At 37.6% G+C, this 25,133-nt stretch overlaps 1 protein-coding gene across 1 annotated transcript in view; it reads right to left on the bottom strand.

Moving 5' to 3' along the window:
- Positions 1-19,777, bottom strand: part of LOC127799946 (nibrin homolog) — a 47,089-nt gene extending 27,312 nt beyond the window's left edge. Inside the window, exons 1-5 of the mRNA XM_052334249.1 lie at positions 19,560-19,777; positions 17,910-17,963; positions 16,549-16,813; positions 16,255-16,343; positions 13,577-13,707 (exon numbers count right to left, since the gene is read on the bottom strand). Of these exons, the coding sequence (XP_052190209.1) occupies positions 13,577-13,707; positions 16,255-16,343; positions 16,549-16,813; positions 17,910-17,963; positions 19,560-19,596 (576 nt within the window). The 5' untranslated portion in view covers positions 19,597-19,777. The remainder of the gene's footprint in view (positions 1-13,576; positions 13,708-16,254; positions 16,344-16,548; positions 16,814-17,909; positions 17,964-19,559) is intronic.
- Positions 19,778-25,133: the final 5,356 nt, after the last annotated feature.

Here is a 25,133-nt window from a genome sequence, read left to right as displayed (position 1 = left end):
TGATCGTAATGAATTGAAAAGCTTTCGTAATCGCACCAAAATCAGATTGCGAAAAAAGAGAAAATACAGACATTGTACGAGGTGGTGAAGAGGAGGAAGCACTTTGAGCAGACGAAGGATCCATAACTTACGTCTTCGGCTCTGATATCATGAAACAGTACCAGAAAGATTAAAGAAAGTGTAGAGCACAAAGTGAGAGAGAGAAAGAAAGAGAATCATCTCTTAATATTCACCAGTGAATCAAGTAATACAAATCTTAAGTAAAATAAAAAGAAGCTGAATATTTATATCTAGCAAGGATCTAAGCTAATGAGCGCCAAACACAAATAACCGAACACTTAAAGCAACAAAACATAAGCTAAACATAAGCTTTGTACAATAAGCAACAGCAAACACAAATACACCCTCTAATATAAACCAGTTATTAGAGATGTGTAATATTGAGTATAAACATGTGGTAGGACTTGTGGAGGAGATACTAACTTTTCTAATTACAACAAGAATGCATCAAGGATCTACACTAAGCCTTTATTTTTTTGTTCTAGCAATGAAAGAACTGACTGAACCTATTCAAGTAGAGGTGCCTTAGTGTTTGCTATTTGTAATAATATTGTCTTAGTAGATGAGACAAAAGGAGTAAATACTAATATTGAGGTATAGAGGGATGCCATAGAGTCTAAAGCCTTCAAGTTGAGTAGACTAAAGACTAAATATATACAGAATCTAAATTCAATTAAAAATAGAGGTATGGATGATGTTACTGCAAGAGAGACTAAATGTAATAAGGTTCGAGTGATGCCTATTAAAAATAAGATGTGGGAGAAACAATTATGATGATTTGGACATGTAAAAAGAAAACCAATAGACACACCTATGAAACCAGTAGAAGAAATGGAGGAAGCTTATAGCAAAAGTGGAAGACCAAAGAAAACATGGTGGAAAACCCTTAAACATAATGTAGGATATACTAGGCTTAAAAAGGATATGGTTGTGGATAGAGATCTAAAATTCAAGTAGCTAACCCCACCTAGTAGGATTGAGACTTGTGGTTGGGATTGTTGTGGAGAACAATCGAAGAAGAAAATCAAGTTTTATGGATGTTGACTATACAGAATTTTGATTCTCTCCTCTCTTGGCATTTTTGCTTATCTTTCTCCTACACTATTTCTTCTTCTCCTCTCACAAATTTCTTCTTCCTTTTCTTGTTCTCTGTAATTTTCTCTCCCCTTCCTCAGTTGAGTCAGTTCCTGTAATACCAAAGCTGATGCAAATCCAAGCGATGAGAGATATAATTGAAAGAAGAAGACGAGAGGAGAAAACGAAGTAATAGACGAGAAAGACAGCACAAAAATACCAAGAGTGAAGGAGAGAATCGCAATTCTTTACGTTCAATATTAATAAAAACATGAATATTCCACTGGACAGTTCTCCTATTTGTATAGTGGAAAAACAAAATCTTACTAGAAACTTAATAAATAGAATTTTAAGTACCTAAAAATAAAATCTAAAAATAAACCTGCTCCAACTTTATTTTTGTATACAAAATAAATTGATTCCTAATTTTAGGATTCTTGTCATTCTTGTTTTTTCTCCAACATATATCTCCATTCCTTTATCCCTATAACCTCTAGTGGTGGGACTACTATGCATTGGGGCCAGGCCTTTTTATGATTGCAATAATTTGATTTTTGTTAAGTTCCCACTAATTTTGTTCACAAATGAACTTCTTACCTTTCTGGTTCATGTACAACCAATTGGGATACAAACACACTACATTTATATTTCTCTCTCAGTGTTGAGACATTTTTCCTTTGTTGTTTGTGACATAAAGTCAATGTTACGAGTACCACATCTTGGACTTCTTCTCACATGTTTGTCACAAGAGGACCCTCTTTTCCGAGCTATTTTGAATTTTCTTGTTGCCAACTATTGTAGCTTATTACTGCTTGCTGTATTTTCTCTACTGTTAAGAGATTAGCTCTTCATTTTACTGTTGTAACTTCTAGAAGGCAGGTTGTTATTGCCACATGCAAGGAAGTTAGAGATTCCCGAGTTTGTTAGGGGCGTAGGGCCCACCCTGGCAGAAGAATCTTCTCCCCCAGGCACAGGTATAATCCCCTAGCCATGTAAGGGAAAGGCATTATGAAAAATCTGAGAATTCTCACGGTCTCTCTCCCTATTCTCTCCGCTTCTCTCTATTCTTCTCTCCGTTCTCACTAATTCTTCTTCTTTCTCTCTATTCCACTATCTGTTTGGGCGTAAGGTCCTCTTGATTCTTATTGGATTGGGTAGGAAGGGCATTGTCAGCCTTAGGCCGTGACAATGTCCACCTAGGAACTATTGAAAAGATGAATCCTGGTTAATACAAAACTTAATTAGACTCTGTTGGCAGTTGGATTTATCAGTTGATTTATTTCATTAATATTTTATCAATTGATTTATTTCATTAATGTTTTGAGTTGTTGTAATCTAGTAGGGGTCCTAATTTATAGGAGAGTAATCAACTCCTATACATTAGGAGAATTGTTTGGAGGTTGAATAGTCTTAGAATTCTTCAAGGATTAGGAGTATGTTTGTTATAAGTAGAATTGTATTAATTAATTTTGATATATGAAAGATTAATTCTTGTTCTTTCACATGGTATTAGAGCCGGTTGTTTAGGGTTCTATAGCCTTCATCGCTGCAATCTTCAGTAGTGCCTCTAGGGTTTTGTTTTTAGCCTGTTTGGCCTTCATCGCCGTTTGCACTCTCCAACTGGGTTTTCAACCACCCAGCCATAGCCGCCTCTTCCTTGTCTTCCTTCTCCCGCATCTGCTACACGTCCTCCATTACTGCCATCGCCAAATCTACCTCCTATGAGCAGATCGGCCGCCGCACGCTGCCCAGTGCCGTCACGTCTCCAGCCGCCTTCTTCTCCTTTCTTTGTTTTTGCCACAATCGCGACGTTCTCTTCCGCTGCCACCAGATCTAAAGCAGCAATTGCTGCCTCCAGCCACCCCTATCTTCAGCCTTGATCGTTGCTTCCTTGTTCATCCACTCGGCCTTAATTGCCGCCCCTATCTTCAGCCTTGATCGCTGCAAGTTGTCTCTGATAGGCCCCCGATTCACTTGACTTATCAAAGAAGAAGGCCTAAGGGGCAGCGATCAAGGGCAGCGGAGTAAATAAGTTGGCTGGCATAACAACCAGCCATGTGCGTAAGAGGTAGAATGGGGAATCGCTAGTGTAACGACCCAGCTATGGCATAACAGAATTCGGTTAAGGGGTAGTGGGAGGAATATGTAAGGGGTGGGGGGTAGAGAGAAGAGGCTGGTTTTTCAGTAGGAATTTGGGAGAGAGAAGGCCTCTCGAATGCCCTGGGAGATCTTGTTCTTGGCTGGAAGTTTGTTTGTCACTAATACTTGATTGTTGCTTGGAATTCTAATCAGAAATCTTACCATTTTGGTATCAGAGCATCTCCGATCCTAATGGTGAACCTGACCGAACGAGTGGGTGACTTGGAAGGAAGGATGGAAGGCATGCAACGGAGTGTTGAATCGGTGGAGAAGAACATAGCGGACTTGCTGGAGCAATTCGCTTGGATGAGAACGAGATGGGAAGAGCAGGAGAGGGAGAGGAAAAACAAGGAGAAATTGGGAAGTCAGCCGCAGGTATTCGCGCAGGATTCTGAAGTGACACCAGAGGTTGGGTCGAGGTAAGCTGAAGCGGATAGCCTCGAGGGAGGTTGGCGACCTGAACCTCGCGGTCGCCGGCCGGAGATGCCGCTTTTTGATGGAGGAAATCCGGATGGCTAGATCTTCAAGGCCGAGAGGTATTTTTCGGTGAATGGGATGACAGATTTGGAGAAGGTAGATACAACAGCTGTTTGTCTAGAAGGGCCAGCCCTCTCGTGGTTCCAGTGGGAAGAAAAACGGCGGAGAATGAGGACTTGGGAGGATTTCAAACTAATGTTGTGAAGCCGATTCCGACCCACTCAAGAAGGGTCGGTAGAAGAACGTTTCTTAGCTCTTCGGCAGAGAGGAACTATCTCGAATTACCGTCAAAGTTTTGAGGAGCTGGCATCGCCTCTGGAAAATCTGCCAGAAGCTGTGCTAGAAGGGCACTTCATCAACGGTCTCTGTCCGGAGATCAAGGCTGAGTTGAGGGTGTTGAGGCCAAGGAGTTTGGAGCAAATGATGGACCTGGCGCAAAGAATAGAAGAGAGGAACCTTGTGCTCCGGGGAAATGCAGCTAGATCGATTTCGAACAGAGGTCCGTCTGTTTCATTCGCTAGTCCAAATTACCAACGTGGGGGTTCTCAGCCCCATGCGCAACCAGCTTCTAAATTTTTGGCAGCCAACTCTCCCTATCCATTTCGTCCACAAAACAATGGGAGGGTGAGTAATCAGCCTTGGAAACGGCTTAGTGAGGCCGAATGGAAGTCCAAGTCAGATAAAGGCTTATGTTTTAGGTGTGACGAGAAGTATACGATAGGCCACAAGTGTAAGAATAAAGAGCTACAAGTGATGATGATATATGATGAAGAAGTAGAGGAGGAGGAACAGTGGGTAGAAGAAGAAGAAGACAACCAATGCATCAGCTGAGATAGGGAGGCAGTAGGGGTACCAGCCCAAGGGGGTGAGGCCATTGAGCTGTCCATAAATTCTGTGGTAGGTTTGACAGCACCCCAAACAATGAAGATAAGAGGGGAGATAGAGCAGCAGCCGGTTGTGGTCCTTATTGATGGAGGAGCAACCCATAACTTTATTTTTGTGGAGTTGGTGCAGCTGTTGGGGCTAATTAGGGAGGAAACAACAGGGTACGGTGTGATTTTGGGTACAGGAGTGGCAGTTCAAGGTGCTGGCATTTGCAAAGGAGTGAAGCTTAAGCTCCAAAATTTGCAGATTGTGGAAGATTTCTTACCCTTGGAGTTGGGAAGCTCAGATGTTATTCTGGGAATGAGATGGCTAGCAACGGTGGGAAAGATGAATGTGGATTGGAAAACTCTCACCATGAAGTTTCAAGTAGGGGGCATGGCTGTAACTTTGCAGGGGGATCCTAGCTTGAGCAAGACATTGGTATCTTTAAAAGCTATGGTAAAAGCATTCAAGGAGAAGGGGGAAGGGATGTTGCTGGAATTGGGGACAATGGCAGCTGAAATTGAAGAAGATCAAAGAGCAATTCCAGAATTGTTGAAAGGGGCATTGGCTGAATATGGAGGGGTGTTTACTGCTGTGGAGGGGCTGCCACCTAGTAAGGAAAAGGATCATGCCATAAACCTAATTCCGGGATCCTCACCGGTGAGTGTAAGACCCTACCGTTATCCTTATTTACAAAAGAATGAGATTGAGAAGTTAGTGGGTGAAATGTTGGCCGCGGGAATCATCCAACCCAGCTCCAGTCCATTTTCTAGCCCAGTATTATTGGTTAAGAAGAAGGATGGAGGGTGGCGCTTTTGTGTCGATTATAGGGCCTTGAACAAGGTAACGGTGCCAAACAAATTTCCTATTCCGGTGATAGATGAGTTGCTTGATGAGTTGCATGGTGCTCGGGTTTTTTCCAAGCTTGACTTAAAATCTGGTTACCACCAGATTCGGGTTAGACCCGAGGATGTTCCAAAGACGACATTTAGGACTCATGAAGGGCATTACGAGTTCCTAGTGATGCCTTTTGGATTGATGAACGCCCCGGCTACATTCCAAGCGTTGATGAATGAAATTTTCAGAGATTATTTGAGGCGTTTTGTGCTGGTGTTTTTCAATAATATCTTGGTGTTTAGCAGCAGTTTGGAACAGCATGAACAGCACCTGAGATGTGTGTTAAAGGTGTTAGCGGACAACCAACTGGTGGCCAACAGCAAGAAGTGTGTTTGGGCAGCTGGAAATTGAGTATTTGGGCTATGTTATTTCCTATTTGGGAGTTTCAGCTGATAGTAACGAGGTGCAAGCGATGATAGATTGGCCTACTCCAACAACGGTAAAGGAATTGAGGGGGTTTCTTGGGCTTACGGGGTATTATAGACGCTTCGTGAGAGACTATGGTAAGCTGGCTCGGCCTCTAACAGATCGATTGAAAAAGAACAACTTCTTTTGGGATGAGGTTGCTGAAGAGGCCTTCCAACAACTCAAGGCTAAAATGGTATCCTTACCCGTTTTAGCCTTGCCCGATTTTGAGAAGCCCTTTATCATTGAAGCTAATGCCTCGGGGCATGGAATGGGGGCGGTTTTGATGCAAGAACAGAGGCCGATCGCTTATTTCAGCCAAGGGTTCAGTTAGTTGGGGAGGAAAAAATCAGTTTATGAAAGGGAACTCATGGCCATAGTGTTTGCGGTGCAAAAATAGAGGCACTACTTGTTAGGCAGAAAATTTTTTATTAGAACGGATCAAAAAAGCCTCAAGTGGATGGTAAAGCTGATGGGATACCAATTTGAGATACATTATCGGGCTGGTAAGGAGAATAAGGCGGCTGATGGGCTATCCAGAATCTGTCACACAGCAACTTTGATGGCTTTGACAGTGCCTAGGGTGGTCCAATTGGAGCAGGCGGTAAGCGAGGTAGATGCTGATCCAAGGCTGCAAAAATTGATCCAGGAGTTAAGAGCTGAACCCTCCTCCCATCCTAATTTTCAGCTGGTGGACAAGCATCTCGTCTACAAAGGACGACTCTACTTACCCAAGGGATCCGCACTAATTCCGTTGATACTCCAAGAAGGGCATGATGGGAGTGTGGGAGGACATTCGGGGTTTTTAAAAACTTACAAAAGGGTGTCGGCGAATGTCTATTGGCCGAGTATGAAGAAGGATGTGCATCGGTATGTAAGTGAATGTATGACTTGTCAACAAAACAAATATATAACCTTGTCATCGGGGGGATTGTTACAGCCACTACCAGTCCCTAACCAAATTTGGGACGACATTGCCATGGACTTTATTGAGGGGCTCCCAAAATCGAACAAGGTGGATTCAATCTTGGTCGTGGTGGATCGACTTAGCAAGTATGGGCATTTTATTGGCCTTAAACATCCATTTACAGCTGGGGATGTGGCTAGAACTTTTATCAAAGAAGTGGTGAGGCTCCATGGAGTTCCTAGGTCCATTGTGTCAGATAGAGATAAAAATTTTATGAGCAGATTTTGGGAGGAGATTTTTCGGTTACAAGGCACCAAATTGAAAAGAAGTACAGCTTATCATCCACAAACGGATGGGCAAACCGAGGTACTTAACCGGACTTTGGAGACCTACTTAAGATGTTTTGCTTCCTCCAAACCAAAGGCATGGTTCACTTGGTTACCTTGGGCTGAATTGTGGTACAATACCTCCTATCACATAGCTGCCAAGTTAACTCCTTTTCAAGTGGTGTATGGGAGGGAACCACCTCCCTTATTACGGTTTGAGAAGGGAACTACCCCTGTCTCGATCGTGGAGCAGCAGATGATTGAAAGGGATGTGATCCTAGATGAACTGAAGGCACAACTATTGAGGGCACAGGCAATAATGAAGAAAAGAGCAGATAAGGGAAGAAGAGAAGTGAAGTTCCAGGTAGGAGATTTGGTTTATTTGAAAATAAGGCCGTACCGACGAAGGTCTTTGGCTGCTCGTGCAAATGAGAAGCTAACTGCTCGTTATTATGGTCCGTTTGAGATTGAAAAGGAGGTAGGTCAGGTAGCTTACAAACTGAAACTGCCACCACATTGTCAAATCCACCCTACATTTCATGTGTCCCAACTACGGGAGGCTAAGGGTGCAGTGCGGGCTACTATAGAGCTGCCCCAACAGCTTACTGAAGATCTGGAAATGGTGGTGGAACCTTCAGCAGTGCTAGGAGTGAGGTCGGGAGCTGGCAAGAACATGAAAGGAGCAGAAGTGTTGATCCAATGGAAGGGCCTCCCACCATTGGAAGCCACTTGGGAGCCCTACTCAGTGATTCAGCAGCAATTTCCATTTTTTCACCTTGAGGACAAGGTGAAAGTTGGGGGAGGGAGTAGTGATAGGCCCCCGATTCACTTGACTTATCAAAGAAGAAGGCCTAAGGGGCAGCGATCAAGGGCAGCAGAGTAAATAAGTTGGCTGGCATAACAACCAGCCATGTGCGTAAGGGGTAGAATGGGGAATCGCTGGTGTAACAACCCAGCTATGGCATAACAGAATTCGGTTAAGGGGTAGTGGGAGGAATATGTAAGGGGGTGGGGGGGTAGAGAGAAGAGGCTGGTTTTTCAGTAGGAATTTGGGAGAGAGAGGGCCTCTCGAATGCCCTGGGAGATCTTGTTCTTGGCTGGAAGTTTGTTTGTCACTAATACTTGATTGTTGCTTGGAATTCTAATCAGAAATCTTACCAGTCTCTAGCAAAGGAATGGTAGAAAACTTAGATTCCAGTAGGAACAGTGGAGAAGCAGCCACTGAAAATTATGTAGCAGGTGTTAGTTCGAGTGTTGGTACCAGTTTTAGGGGTAGGAGTAAGTGAGCTTCTAGGAATGCTACTACCCTATCGATTGGATGGTAAAAACTACCTCCAATGGGCGCAGCTGGTTCAAACTTTCCTCAAAGGTCGAGAAAAACTCTGCCATCTTACTTCTCTTCCTCCGACATCAACTGATCCCAATTTCCAGGTATGGAATATAGAGGATTCTCTTATTATGTCGTGGCTATGGAATACCATGCAACCTGATGTAAGTAGGAATTATATGTTTCTACGTACTGCTAGGGAAATTTGGGAAGTAGCTAAGCAAACCTACTCTAAAGTGCAAGATGCATCGGTTATATATGAAGTTAAAACTAAGATAAGTAGTGCTAAACAAGGGGGGATGACTGTTACGGAGTACTACAATAGCATGAATGGCTTGTGGTTAGAATTGGATCAATACCAAAAAATTAAGATGGTGTGCAGTGCTGATGCTGCAACCCTTAATAAGATCATGGAAAGGGATAGAATTGTTGAATTTTTTGCTGGTCTTAACTCGCTTTTTGATTAAGTAAGGGTGCAAATTCTTGGCCGAGAGAAATTACCCTCACTTAATGAGGTATTTGCAATGATAAGAAATGAGGAAAACAGGCGGGCAGTGATGCTGCAAGGGGCATTCACTGATGGATCAGCTTTAGTGTCAAACAAAGGAGAAGGATCAAGGCACAGAGGTGGAAAATCAAGGGCACAAGGGCGGCCTAACAACAGAGAGGGACTTTGGTGTACATATTGCAAGAAACCCTGGCATACCCGAGATAATTGCTTCAAGCTCCACGGAAAGGAAGCAGTCCTAAGCAAAATGGGAGGATTCCCTAGCACAGCTACTCGGCCTAGCACTCAATCCTATCTATCACACAAGGGACAAGAAGAGGATGGAACTATGGAAAAGTTGGAGGAAAATTTTAGTTCAGATCTCACTCTTCTCAACAGCGAGAAAATCAACAAACTGAAATCTTTTTTGAAGACCATACAAGATGATGGCAGTTGCTCGTTGGCTCATCAAGACCCTTCTGATAAGCCCTCAAGTAAGTTTGCTTATTCTGTAATTTTTCCAGCATCAAACACTGATATGAATGATACTTGGATCTTAGATTCCGGAACTACAGACCATATGACACCAAACTCCCATGTGTTTACTACCTATCAACCCCTTAAGACCACGAAACAAATCTGCATTGCTAATGGCAAAACAGTTCCTATAATCGGACATGGCAATGTTTATCTAAGCCCAAACATAACCCTTAACCATGTTCTTCATGTGCCCCAATTATCAGCCAACCTCCTATCTATCTCTCAACTCACAAGAAACCTACACTGTCATGCTATTTTTTCTACTAATGTGTGTGAGTTTCAGGCAATGAAAACCGGGAGGAGGATTGGGGCTACTAGGGAAATAAATGGGCTGTATTGCTTGACAAGGAAAGCAGCAAAGAACCAGCAACCAGTGGTTTGCTCCTCTCAAATTACAACCATCACCAAATCTGGCTGCATCACTACCGATTGGGTCACCCACCATTTTTTTTATTGAAATCTATGTTTGCTACTTTATTTCTTTCTTTAGATCCTAGTACTCTTCATTTTGATGTAAGTGTTATATGCAAACAACATCGTGTGTCTTACTCAATTAGCAATAAACTCCATTTTATTCCATTTGCATTAATTCATTCTGATGTATGGGGTCCTTGCAAAATTCCTACCTATTCTAGGGCACATTGGTTTATCTCATTTACCGATGATTGCACTCGGATGACATGATTTTTTTTGCTAAAAGACAAAGCAGCCATCCAAACAGTCTTACCAAGCTTATGTAAAATGATAACGACTCAATTTGGAACTCCCATAAAGAAATTTCGAATCGACAATGCTCGAGATTATTTTAACTCTTATATCAACCACTTTTTCCTATAAGAAAAGATTGTTCATGAATCTTCCTGTGTGGATACTCCACAACAAAATGGAGTAACTAAAAGGAAGATGAGACGTCTCCTTAATGTAGCTCAAGCATTGCTTCACCATCATACTGTTCCCAAAATCTTTTGGGGGGAGGCTGTCCTTACGGCCACATTTCTTATTAACCGCATGCCTACCAAAGTTCTAAACCAACAAAGTCCTCTTTCTTGCCTTGCTACTCACTTTCCTAACTCTAATTTCCACACCACTCTTCCTCTTAGAGAATTTGGGTGTGTTTCCTTCGTTCATATTTCCAAATCCTCTTAGGATAAGCTTGATCCAAGAGCTATGAAGTGTGTCTTTCTTGGGTATTCCCCCACACAAAAAGGATATAAATGCTATCATCCTCCCACTTGCAAGCTCTATGTCTCTAAGGATATCACATTTGTCGAGACTACTCCATTCTTTGGCTCTACCGAAGCTGGTCACCAAGGGGAGACTTCCTATGGTGACCCGAGTGACATCTTCTTCCCAGTCCACTCTTCAGCTTAATGTTGATCCTCATTCGGTCTCCAATCAACCTAGTCACAAGGGGTCTCCCTATGTATATAAACGAAAACAGCCAAGCCTAAAAGACCAGCAAGCTCCAAACTCCTCTCCCATTCAAAGCCGGGATCACATGCAGACAATACCTTTAGCCTCTATCAGCCAAATCCTTGATGATATCGACCTTCCCATAGCTCTTAGGAAGGGAGTTAGAAGCTGCACCACCCAACACCCAATGGCCAATTACTTACCCTATCATTGCCTCTCCCAAAACCATAAAAGCTTCCTAACATCTCTAGATTCAATTATCATTCCAAAATCAGTAACTGAGGCTCTGAAAAATCAGAATTGGAAGCTTGCTATGCTTGAGGAGATGAGGGCTTTAAAAAAGAACTATACATGAGATATTGTGGACATACTTAAGGGAGTTAATCCAGTAGGGTGTAGAAGGGTTTTTAATGTCAAGTATAAGGCTGATGGGACACTTGAGAGGTATAAGGCAAGACTGGTAGCTAAAGGCTACACTCAATCATATGAGATTGACTACCTAGAGACATTTGCACCAATGGCAAAGATGACCACATTTCGTATTCTCCTGTCATTGGCAGCCTCATTTGGGTGGAATGTACAACAACTAGATGTTAAAAATGTGTTTCTCCATGGAGATTTAGAAGAGGAAGTGTTTATGAATTTACCACCAGGATTTCATGAGACTCAGTGGGAAGGTATGTTGGCTAAATAAGGCCTTATATGGGCTCAAATAATCCCCTAGGGCTTGGTTTGAGCGGTTATCTAAAGCCATGCATACTATAGATTACAATCAAAGCAACTCGACAGGAGGAAAGGTTATTGTGTTACTGGTATATGTGAATGACATGATAGTAACTGGCAATGATGAAGGATAACAGGCAAAGCTTAAAGAAAGGCTAGCTAAGGACTTTGAAATCAAAGACCTGGGTGTGCTTAAGTATTTTTTGGGAATTGAAGTAGCTTATTCTAAGGTAGGTACTTTTCTCTCTTAAAGGAAATATGTGCTTGATTTATTAACTGAAACAGGATTGATTGGAGGAAAAGGGACAAAAATTCCTATTAAACCTAACTGCAAGCTATGGAACAACCCTACTAGCAAGTATATAGACAAAAGAAGGTATCAGCAACTAGTTGGAAGATTGATATATCTCTCTCACACAAGACCAGATATTGCATTTCCTGTCAGCTTGGTAAATCAATTCATGCACAGCCCAACTGAGGAGCATATGCTAGCGGTTAGAAAAATCTTGTATCATCTCAAGGCTACTCCAGGTAAAGGGATCCCATTTAAAGCAAGAAATAAATTGAACATTCAAGGTTTTTCAGATGTAGATTATGCAGGGTCCATGACTGATAGAAGATCTACAAGTGGCTACTGTGTATTCCTAGGAGGGAATCTGGTGTCCTGGAGAAGCAAGAAGCAAAGTGTTGTGGCAAGATCAAGTGTAGAGACAGAATTTAGGGCTATGGCCCTTGCTCTATGTGAAATTCTATGGCTACGAATTATTCTTGATGATCTAAGAATTTCAATCCAAAACACAGTTAAGTTGTGGTGTGATAACCAGTCAGCAATCAGTATAGCACATAATCTGGTCCAACATGACCGGACTAAGCATGTTGAGATAGGTAGGCACTTCATAAAAGAGAAGTTGGAAGCTAGACTCATTCACCTGTCATATGTTCCATTAGAGGAACAAGTTGCTGATATATTGACAAAAGGGTTTCCAATAAAAAGATTTGAAGATCTAGTAAGCAAGCTAGGAATGTGGGACATCCATTCTCCAGCTTGAGGAGGAGTGTTGGCAGTTGGATTTATCAGTTGATGTATTTCATTAATGTTTTGAGTTGTTGTAATCTAGTAGGGGTCCTAATTTATAGGAGAGTAATCAACTCCTATACATTAGGAGAATTGTTAGGAGGTTGAATAGTCTTAGAATTCTTCAAGGATTAGGAATATGTGTGTTATAAGTAAGATTGTATTAATTAGTTTTCATATATGAAAGATTAATTCTTGTTCTTTCATAGACTCCTATGACCATGTTCTCTCACTAAAATACTTTATTAGACTACTTAGCCGAAGAAACTTTATTAGACTCCCATGCACATTAGACTGCAAGAATCAAGATCCATGGGGTTCAACAACATGTACACCCATCACATAAGTGAGAGGCTAAAATCCACTATATGCAAACAATGCAGGGCACTGAAAAAACACTTTGAGAAAGCAACTCAGACTTTGGACCTTCAGACCTTGTGTAACCCTAAAATATCCTACTCAATGGTAGTAAAACATTCTAGAGCCCAAGAAGAAATAGTCATACTCAACGACCACAAGCATCTGGCCCATAAGCATCACATTCAGATCAGTTCTACCATTAAATTATGCTTTTGTTTTTATTTCAATTTCGGTCAATATTTACAATTTAGAAGCATAGAACCAAACAGAACTACTTTTTACAGATATAATCTGAAACAAGCATGCAACTTATACAATAAAACCTGAACTATAATTAACATATCTCAAATGATTGTGTCAAAATACATGGAAGGATGCAAGCATCACCAATCACCCCAAAAGTTGTTGTTTACCGTTGAAGTCTTTACTTACCAGAAAAGCTTTCAGATGCCGGAAAATATATAATACATTGGAAGTGATAATAATGACATTAATATACCTCAACCCACTCATTCAGGACGAAAGGCTTCTTGGCCACGAAAGGATCAATTAGATCCTCTGTCAATGGCATGAATTGATTAACAAGGACATGCGTGCAGTCTGGGCTCCAAATATGAGTCATAGAAGCACCTGTACAGACAACAGTTTATCAATTACATAATAGCTTCTCAAGCAAAGGATCAAATATTGTTACAATGTGTTATTTCAGTTAGCTTAAAAAAGAGAAGACAAACACTTGTGAGATGAGTGAAAACAAGATGAAGTTTGTACCGAATGAGGGAAGGACAGGCCTTGGTGGGAAACCCTTAAATATGATATAGGACATTACATTTACAGGGGGGGGAAAAAAGATATAGAACATCACAGACTTAGAGAGGACGTGGCCATGGATAAAGATGGCTAGATGTCAAGGATTCATGTAGCAGACCTACCCAATGCCTTTCAAAGCTCCAACTTTGCAATTTGTCCACAACAGCCTCCACCAGAAACAAAAACAAGTAATAGGGCCCACAATGGTCTCTCGTTACACTCCGATAAGCACCTTTCGTTGTCTTTATGTTCAAGCCTTCAACTTTCCCACATCAAGAATTGGCCCCATGCAACCTCCTAATGAACCAATTAAGCAATCCTAGAAAAAAATAATTGACTCCACACAAGAATCTAGATCTACCACAATGGTATCTCCAAGCTCTCACCTTCCATTGAGAACCCCAAAATCTAGCACTGCCATTAGTTAGCTTGGCCACTCACAAGTAAGAAAAACCAACATCAATAGTGGAATAAAATTAACTTTCAAGGACAAAATTTCCTCATAATTGCTACTGCATCCATCCACCTGTCATGTCCCTAGAAGGATTAGAAGAGTAATATTGTGATAGGGATATAACAAAGGGGTAATATTATAATAGGCTTATATTAGTTTGTTAAGAGATATTTTAGTTAGTGGTGAGAAGCACATGGGTGTTGTTATGCAATTAGCTAGAAGCTGATAATGCCTATCAAAGGCCGTTGTAAACAGAGGAGTGCTTATGCTGATTTTGATAATTGAATTCTCAATTCTCTCCCCAGATTTCTCTCCAATCTCTCTCTCTCTCTCGTTCTTTTGCTATTCTCCCTCAATTCTCTCTAATTTCTCCCCCCATTCTTCTTCAATTTCCCCTCTATACATTATGTTCTTAACCTTAACTATATCATATCCTTCCGATTTCTATTCTAATCCTAGGCTAAACCCTAGGACCATGACACCACCCTCCTCCCTTCAATAGCAAGGATAGCCAAATCTCAGTTTCACAACAGCTGTGATCAACAACCCAAGGTAGTCAAGGGCAAAAGGTGCCCGCCCTTAAGGCACTATGAACTTTATATCATCTGAGGCACTAGGCGCTAAAAAAACACTTACCTGATAGAACCAAGGCGCTAAATTTAAAAAAAATAATAAAAAATATATTTAATATGAAAAAGATAATCATACAATATAATATATAATATTAACACACACAATATAAGTTATATAACAAATGTTCAATATTTATATAAAAAATAAACAATGTTAAATATTTATAGGAAAGTAAACAAAGATACAATATAAAATAAATAAATACACAAAAAATATAAGTCATTTAATTTATATAAACTTATATGATATATAATATTAACACACAAACAATATTATATATGAAGTTACATGCTTATACCTGTAGCAAACATATATAACTCTTTTATTGCAAATATTAACTGAGTATTGACTAAAAGTCCAAAACAATATATATATATATATATATTTATCATGGAACAAAATAGTGATTGTTTAGTAGACTCTCAAAAGTTAAAACACTAACTGAAAAACAACGCAATAGTGACTAAAAGGCAACATCAACAACATACAACACAAGGAGGAGCCAGGTGCATCTGCTTTTCTTCTTTGTTTTTTAAATTTTCCTCTTCCTATTACACTGAGAGACCTTTCACATTCCATCTGCAAATGGCCCTTCACTTTCCTTCAATTTTTCTTTTGATTTTGATTAATTACAGCCTAGGTGAGCGCTTGCAGCCCTTGACACCTCAGCAGAGGCACTCGCCTGAGCGAAGGAGCCCTGCCTAGCAGTAGATGAGGTGCTTTCCGGGCGCCTTGCATAGCCCAAGTGCCTAGGCAAGCTAGGCGCTCACTTTTGACTACACTGCAACAACTAGGGATCTTCCCCCTCTATTTGCTATATCTGCAAAGTCACCCTTCAAGTTCTTAAGAAGTAATCAACTCCAAAATATTGTGCAGCTCTTGAATGGAAAGTTCAATTGATCTCCAAAACCACTCGAGTTTTCTACTTGACATAGAAGATCCTCTCATGGTCCCTTGGTTTTCGCGAGGAGTCAAAATGAGACTTCCAAGTAAGTATAAATACTTTAAAAGATACACTAAAAGGTTTCCTACTTCTACCAGTGTTTGAACGACTGTTTAGCATAAAATGGAAAATGAATGAACAGAACTAATCGGACAAAAAAGCATTGTTGAATTGTGTCACCATTTCAAAACGAAATATCATGAGCTGAAAAGAACATATAAAAAGGGAGCCAATGCAAAACAATAGTTATGCCCAACATAACTGAATATTTGGCGTAAAATTAGGAGGAAATGTTCAAAAACAGCTTCAACTGTGTAGTACTGACAAAGTTACAAACCTATTAATGATATCTTCTGTTCAAGAAGTTGATTAGCTTCTAAAGGTTCTGAGTAGTAAACCAGAAATTTAAGTGGAACGAAACAAAACCTGTCACAGAAGAAACATACAAGCAGAACATCATAAATTAACTTTCAGAAAGTAATACTAGTGTAAGGCACCTCACCTACTTTTGGAAAGTGAATCATAAGAATAATAATATCTAATGTGTCTCCCTAATAGTGTCAGCATGTCAATTATGCTTTTGCAGAAATAGCCCATGGTGCAGAAAACTAAATGCACAAATCTGACTAACCTGTAGGTTGCATTACCAGTTCCAAATGAGACCAGGTCCCCATCTTTTAAAGTTGCTTCTTTATTTGGCAACTCATGAACTTTCTCTTTCAATGCTAGGTTCTTGTTAATAAATGTTCCATACTTCGAACAATCTCTTATCCTTACTCTGAAGGATATATCAGAAGATCTACCTTGCAAACTCTCCAAGGAAGTCACTGCATCAACCTTTATTTCCGCATGGATTCGAGAAACTCCTTTATCTTTATTAACTATCACGTCACATCCTAGAACAGAAAAATATAAGTTTAACATTCACATCACCTTGAATTGACACAAACTAATCCAAACAAACAAACAAGTTGTTACAGGCTTAGGTTAATGAGTATTTCAAAACAAAAATGGGGTCCATGTCAAGAATAGGTGGTATAGTCATGCTTGTACAAAAACACAATCTGACCGACAGGTGGGGAAAACTAGAGATTTGAAAGCTGGTTGCCATTGATCAAGCAAGACAAGACATTCATGAACTTTTGTTTCTTATTTTTGGTTACAAGGAGAGATATATATACTTTACAACGTCATATCAGTTTTTGATTAATTGAAAAACAAGAAATAAGAAATAAATTTTAGTAAAGACAGACCAGTAGAATAAGAACAAAAATAATAAAAGGGTATGCAGGTCTACCAAGAGGCTGATGTTGGATTTACAGTCTCTGTACTTTTTAATGTCTTCTGGTTGTAACCCCAGAAAAAAAAGCAAACCTTCAAACAGATATGAAAAGGGAACTGACTAGGGACTTCATGAATGAAGACCAACCACAACAACATATCAAGTCTTTATCCCACTAGCACTATGTGGGGTCAGCTACATGAACTTTAGCTCACAAATTATTTCTATCTATGGTCTTATTTTCTGTAAAGCACAGTTAGATACATTAGTTGATGATTACAACGCATCAAAGTGTCAGAAAAGAAAAATAAGTAAACATATGAAAGATATGCTCCTTAGACAGATATTATACCAGGCATATGACTTCCAATAAAAATACAATGGCAGAGGGATTATTGTCTTTGTTCACTAGGAATAACCGAAGTGTTAGAAAGGAAGTAAAAAACAATGAAAAAGAAGAAAGAACTTTCAATCGAGGCAAAAATAAATAGAGGACTTAAGGCCTACCACACACCATGTACGGGCATCAGAGATTTAATTGTCTTTCCTTTAAGGACTTTAATGTGATTGAGCTATTATTGTTGATTTGAACGTTAAATTTGAAAATCCAGTATGATCTCAAAAGTCTCCGACTTGATTACAATCATGAGTAAAACTGAAAATAAATATGATAAGAAGGTCTATAATGACAAGCAAGCAGTCAAGCAAACCTTTTCGACCCACTTTGTACGTCCCTTTTCCAAAAATATAGTACCTATCTTCACCTGTCATATGAACAACACAATACAATCAGTCTGTGTTTTCAAAGGCTCTAAGTGCACTCAGGCACAAAGGCAATCTAGAGCTTAATCGTAAAGCACAAAGCGCAAGAACGCACTCAATCAAAACAAAGGAAAATGTTAGACAAAATAAAGATATGATATAATAAACATATTTAGATTACTAGATAGTACCGTCAACACCAAAATTCATGCTAAAAGAGACAAAAGAGGGCCTTCTAATTCATTGTCAATGATTTTTAGTCCAGATTAAGAATGTCATCTTCATCATTGGAGTTATAGTTCTAATCATCTTCCTTGTCAGTGCCATCTAATTGACTTCTTCAACCAAAATTGGCTGTGAACTAGAAGTTGAATCTGGTGCTCCACGTGTTGCATTGCCACTGTGGCTTCTAATATTAACTCTAGACTCTTCATCAACTCTAGCTATATTAGCAACAGCACCCCATGTCAGAAAATTATGAATAAATACTGAACCATTCACTTCTAGGTCCCTCCAATATATTGATATAATAGATGGGTGCATTCTAGTGTATTAGGGTACGCAATAAAAACTCTTTTTTTCACTATCAAATAGTTTAAGAAAAAGGGGGGGGGGGGGGCGCACTTTGCACCTAACTAAAGAGTGTGCTTTTAGGGCTTAAGCTGGGCTCTCTCATTTGCACACTTCACTTTGACAAGAAAAGGTATTAAAATGGAGCTTTGTTGGCGCTTAAGCACACTTTTAACAACACTGCAATCAACATAAGCCAAGTCATTCAACAGGCATTCTCTCGGTGGGCAGAATAGGTTGAGTCCACTCAGCCAAGCTGAGGGAGGACAAACTCATGTGTCTTAAGAGTAAGGGCTCACTCGAGTGAGACAACCCATCAAGCAGGTAGAAAAAGCTTCTTTATGATTATCTTTGCTTGGTCCCAGGTGAATATTTGGCTTGCCTTCTAATGTATACTTGATAGTTTGTGTCTTTTCACCATTGGAATTGATTTCTATTGCTTCGTAAGATAGATTTTTGTGGAGTTGATTGGATGCTGGGGCTAATCTATATGAGGCAGTCACTTCTCATTGGTTTTTTATAAGCCTCATTTTTCCCAAAAATGTTTTCGGATGCCAATATTTCATCCAAGATAGGCTTATTTGGGGTCGGGTGGGCATGAATAGCAACATGGTTCACATTACGTGGTTCTCTAATTCTACCATACTTCCCTTTTCTTTTTCCTTTTCTTTTATGCAAGTGTAATATGTGTTGCTATTGTCCCTCATACTTAATATCATAGTTCAATTTAGATTCTTCAATAGCAATCAAATTTTCTCGCAGGTAAACTCCACTTATATGTTCAATGTTCAAATCTGGCTTGATCTAACATTTGCAACATACAGTTTGTCGCCCTAACTAACGACGTTGTTGCATTTTCTTTTACGTCATTTTCTCCGAGTCTGACACTCCTTCCAAACTCGTGCCAAATTGCACGGCATTGAAGGGGTTTTCCCGGGTCAGTCTTCAAACTGGTTAACGTGACAGTGATGAGAACCCAACCAAACACCACGAATCGGGAAAACAGCAAAAAAGGGAGAGTTCTAAACCTGGAAGTGGGTCGCTGGGAAACAAGCCCCAGACCATGTTGTCGATCCTCTCTCTGTGTCTTTCTGGGTTTCACTGCTGCAGAGAGTAACAGCATAAGCTTCGGCCAGGAGTTAATTGGACTTCTACGATCAAAAATCTGCAGAATCTTCCGAAGTTCAGTCTCTTCAAGCCTCAAGACGTTCTCCGTTCCAGTCCTCCTTTCGTCTTCCTTTTCCATTGTCCTGCGTATGTGTGTGTATATATATATATATATATATTTGTGTGTGTGGGGGGGGGGGGGGGAGGAAATACATATTTTTGTCCTCTATTTTTAACTTTTTTTTAATAATTATTTAATTTTTTATTTTTTTAATTATACTTTTGAGCAATATATTTTCGAATCAATTGCACGCATTAATTAGAGTATGCAATGCAAGCTTGCTAAAATAATCAAATTACCCCTCATGCTACAACGTCTTTATCATAACTTTTTTTCTTTAATGGTCAACGATAATGCAAACACAACTCGATAACTATAACAGAAAGTGCAAAGGCTATCATCAATTGAGAAAGACAAAAAGGCAAAGGCGTTGGCAATAACAAAAAGCGTCGATGGTGGTGAAGTCAAAGAGGTAAAGGGTCGTAGGTGCAAAAGTTGTCAACTACTTAGTGTCAATACTTTCGTCTCTTTACCATCTACATTTTGCCTTCTCCAACTAATTTTGGCTTCTTTATATTTTACTAGCCATCAACCTACACTTGCCTCGTTGCTGACCACTAAATGAACAAGCTACGGCATATATGATAGTTGAGTGAGAGGTAATTTGACTATTTCAATTCACAATGTATAATTTACAAGTGCAATTGAAATAACAAAAATTTTAAATAATTTCACAAAATCTTAAAAATATAGGGATAAAAATATGTATTTGGTCATATATATATATACACTCTAGTGGTGTGATTGTAGTAAAATATTTGTTTATATAAATACTTATTGTGATATTTTAAATTAATACTTATTTTAAATACTTCATTTTAATATTTATTGTGATATTTTATATTAATGTATTGTACTTTATATTGTATTAACATAAATGTATACAATATTAATATAAAATGTCATTTAAAATATTAAACTTAAGTGTTTAAATAGTATTTTTGTAATTAAAAAATAAAAAAATCATATTTTACATTTAGACCTAAGGTTGCTAAACTCGAGATTTCATAATAAAATTAAAAATGATCCATAAAATTGAATCGTAAAATTGTAAGATTTTAAAGACAATTAATAACACCATTTAATGTATGTAAATATATGTTTATAATGACATAATTTTATAAAATATGAATTAATATTGCTTGATAATATGATTATTACAACTTTGTTCCTTATAAATGAAATATATGTATTTATTTCAAAATAACTTCATCTATCTATTTTAAAATACTAAATAATATAAAATTTCTAAATATTAAGTCTATTATTTATCATCATTAATTCATTCATAATTAAAAATGCAAATATTAATTTATATAATATAAATTTTCATAAGTCATAACTTAATATTAAACTAAAGGAGAATTAGGACTTTGGGGGTGTTTTTTTTATGAAAAATGTAGAATATTAAACTAAACAGTGACTTTTGATTAATTAAGATGGCACAATCATTTGGACTTGGTCCAATGTTTTTTCAAGGTTTTAACCTTGAATGTATATATATTGGATTAAGTAGGTCACGAGTTTGATATTTAATTTAGGCAAGAATTAAATGTCGACTTGCGATTTATTTTCTCTGCCAAAATTGAGGGCACGAGCGGCGAAGGATTGCGCAAAGACGATAATCCCAAGATTTAAAGAAGATAAAACCCTCTATATTAAACTCGTTAAATTTATTGCTAGAGTCACGATTCTGTTGAGTTTGCCTAGACTAGCAACTCAACTCCGATTCAATATAATTTTGATTATGTAGACGCATTGACTCATTTAGAGGTTCCTAACACATAAACTCACATGAGTCGACTCGCGAGTTTAACAACAATATTTAGACCGTCTTATATTTTATTAAGATTATATTAACAATATAATTACTCTCCTCACTTATATATTTAAAAATATTTTGGCTTGAGATCATTCGAGCATTAAAATTAATAAAAATCAAATTCACAATATCAACTCTCAAACTTACAAAAGACCGTTACTTCTGCTTTTCAATTTATGTTTTTAACCCTCGTTATTATTGATACTCAAGTTCAAAAACATAACTTTACAAATTTAAGATTATATATTTAATTTTTATTCCTTAAAAATAGTATTTATTAAAATGAATAAGATAAAGTTGTATCAAGATAAAATTATAATGTTTTTTGAATCAAGATATTGAATAGTCAAGAGATAAGGCTATGAAGTATTTCAAGATTTTTATCAAACTCATTGTTAAATTTTTTTTTAATACACTAGAGGACGCATGTATCATTTTTTCTTATTTATAAGATCTAAGATAAATTTATCAGAATGAGAAGTAGAGATAAATGATAAATTTATCTGAAAAAATCTAGATAAGAAGTCATGTGATTTTTTTTAAGGGTTGTCAGATAAATTTAACAAATACAATAGAAAGTATTTTTATTTGAAATGCTTTATATATCTCACTTTTTCTAGTCTATATATTGGTTAACAAATACTACCTAAATATTTATGCTAGATTACACAGAAATAAAAACAGGAAATGGATATGATACAAAACAAAAATGATATTTTTCAAAAAAATAGAAAATGGAAATGCGTAAATACAAAGAATATATAAGCTTTTTTGAAATATAATTTTAATATAAAAAATAGTTATTCAACCTAAAAGTAAACATAAATTCCATAATCCATTCAAACAAGTTCCAAAAATAAATTATGGAAGAAATAAAAAAATTTTAAGTTAACGATCTCTAATCTCTTCGTGAGTGAAAATACGTTTTCGATATTTTCTTAATATTATGAAATGGTCATGAGACATTTCTAAAATTATAGAAACGGCTCCAAAACACTTTTTGACATTTTGAAAATGTCGAAATAATGTCCCAAAAATGTTTTCGTGCATTATAGTATTTATATATACTTTCAAATCATAAGACTCTAGAGTTTAGTGTAGGATCATACCACTATCTTTAAGATTTTAATAGAGTATGAGATTAGCTAAAGTGTCATTAAGGTTTTATAACAATGTGGTTTAAAGTTGTTACAAAATATCTAATCTTATTTATAAGATTAAAGGATAGGAGTCGTTGTTATAATAATAAATGTATATGCTAATTAATACATACTACAAAATATACATTTGTAACATGAAAAATGAAGGCATTATATTTTACTTTGTCTTTGGTTTTGGGCAAAGGACTAATAATTACCATAAAGTAGTATTTTGTTTGATCATGTTGGACACCCAAGGATAAAGTGGTAATTAGGGGTGGGATTGAATTCTTCAAATCAAATAGATTGAAAAATCGAACCAAATCGATTGCATAGATGCTCAAATCAAATAAATCGAAAAAAATCAAAGGGAAAAGGTAAAAAATAACTTCATTTTTTATAGTTCAATCGATTTGTTTTTTCAATACAGATACTAGATTTAATCAAAATTGTCAAACTTGAATGTCGAACTGAACCAATCTATAGCTTGAGCCGAATTGAATCAACAATTTTGGCTAGTTCAATTCAGTTATTTCAAACTGAATCACCATCTAATGCATCAAATAAAATGGACCCAAGAATTCTAAAAAGTTGTACAAAAGTTCAAAAAAGAGACGCTCAAAAAGGCTCAAGTGACCTTCCAATCGAAAAAGGTTCCTAGGAAACTCTTTGTAGGATTGCTTCTGGGGTTGAAAGATATGACTCTTTGGAAGACTTTAAGTCTCCTGGAGACTCTTTCAAATCATACTCCCACCAAGACTGTGTCTAACTCACCCCTAAAGTCTTTGCTTTGAATGTTAGAACGGGAGCTAATATCTTCAATCTTGAAAGAAATGGGAGCTCTTTCATTTGTTAACTATTACATCTAAAAAATAGGAGGTGACCGCTCCTCCCTAGGTATCCAAAAACACTACAACAACTCTTTGAGTTTTGTTCTAATTTTCAGCTAAACTAATTTAAGTATCGAAGTATTTGTATGAGATAAAAGATACCATAAGTCCTCTAAGTGCCTTTTTATTTTGCGAGGTCTAAGAAACTTAAAAGACGATTTTTTAATTGTAAATTTATTATTATATTAAGACAAAATACCATCAAATATTTCAATTTTCTTCCATATCTCTCTAAATATTTCATTCTAAGTTCCTTTCTTTATCAAAGATTAGGCCTATATTTTCAAATTAATTTAATTTATATATGTTTACGTGTAAAAAAAATAAGGTGAAATGACAAATTATATGTCACATTTTATTCACGTCAAAATACAGAGGTTAATTTAATTCAAAAATATAAATCTAGTTGTGTAATTGAAAAAAATATTTTTTTTAAAATTGAAACGATAAAAGTTTAAATTACCACATGAAAAAAAATAAAGTATAAAAATTAAATTAACTTAAAAATATAAATTCAATTGTATAATTAAAATAATAAAAAAAGCATAAAAGTACATATATAAAAATATATGTTTGGCCATAAACCTCACATTATTTTTAAATATTTTATCAACCCAGCCTATGAAGAGTTTCTCCTTACCACTACCACCTACATTCGTTTGCCATCATCGTCGGCCTACGGCCATCGTCCGCCTCTACCGATAAGGTACGTATCCAGTATCCTTTCTCTTATATTTAAAGTTTATGCTTCTTTTTGGCATTATTCGTCGTCTTCCACCGCAAACCACCATCTCCCTCCGTCTCTCGCCACATGCCATCATAACCTTCTACTTCCTTCTTCTGCTGTCAGCAACACCACAACCCACCCTCATACCTTCCTTTGCAAAAATCACTGGGAACACCATTTCGCATCCTTCCCAACTCCTTATCTTTAGTCGCAAACCATTGCAACCGTTTGCGTCTTCTGCTGTCGGCACCACTGCAACCCAACTTCATCTCTTCCTCCACCAATGGTCACTGGAAAACACCCATTTCGCGATCTTCACAGTCGTCTTCCATTGCAAACCGCCATCTCTCTATGTTTTTTACTTAATTTTACGTTAAAAAGGCTAAAAATAATTATTCTTGCATATATTCAATAATTATACGATTATTTGAGATTAAATATCATTTTTATAATATTTTTCATTTTTATAATGTAAAAGATAATTTTCATCATCTTGTCAATTCGTATCGTCCCATTTTATCAAAACGAAGACATACCAAATATAATAATGAAATAAAATTATCATTATATTTTTACCTGTATCAATCTTTATATGGAATGAAGTAGCCATTTAATTTCATTCCCATCCCTTCTTGTAGTTTTGGTGGCAGCTCTCCCAATCTCACATCACTCATTGAGTGGGTTGGGAGGGTGCACATTTTATATAAAAATGGCTCACTCCCATTTGAAAAAAAAATGATCCCATAATTTCACAATTGTATTTATCTCTTTGTTTTTCTCTCAAATATTAGTGAAA

The sequence above is a fragment of the Diospyros lotus genome, chromosome 4 (genome assembly GCF_014633365.1).
Source record: "Diospyros lotus cultivar Yz01 chromosome 4, ASM1463336v1, whole genome shotgun sequence".
In the NCBI taxonomy this organism is placed as follows: Eukaryota; Viridiplantae; Streptophyta; class Magnoliopsida; order Ericales; family Ebenaceae; genus Diospyros; species Diospyros lotus.
This window is presented reverse-complemented; position numbering and strand designations above follow the sequence as displayed.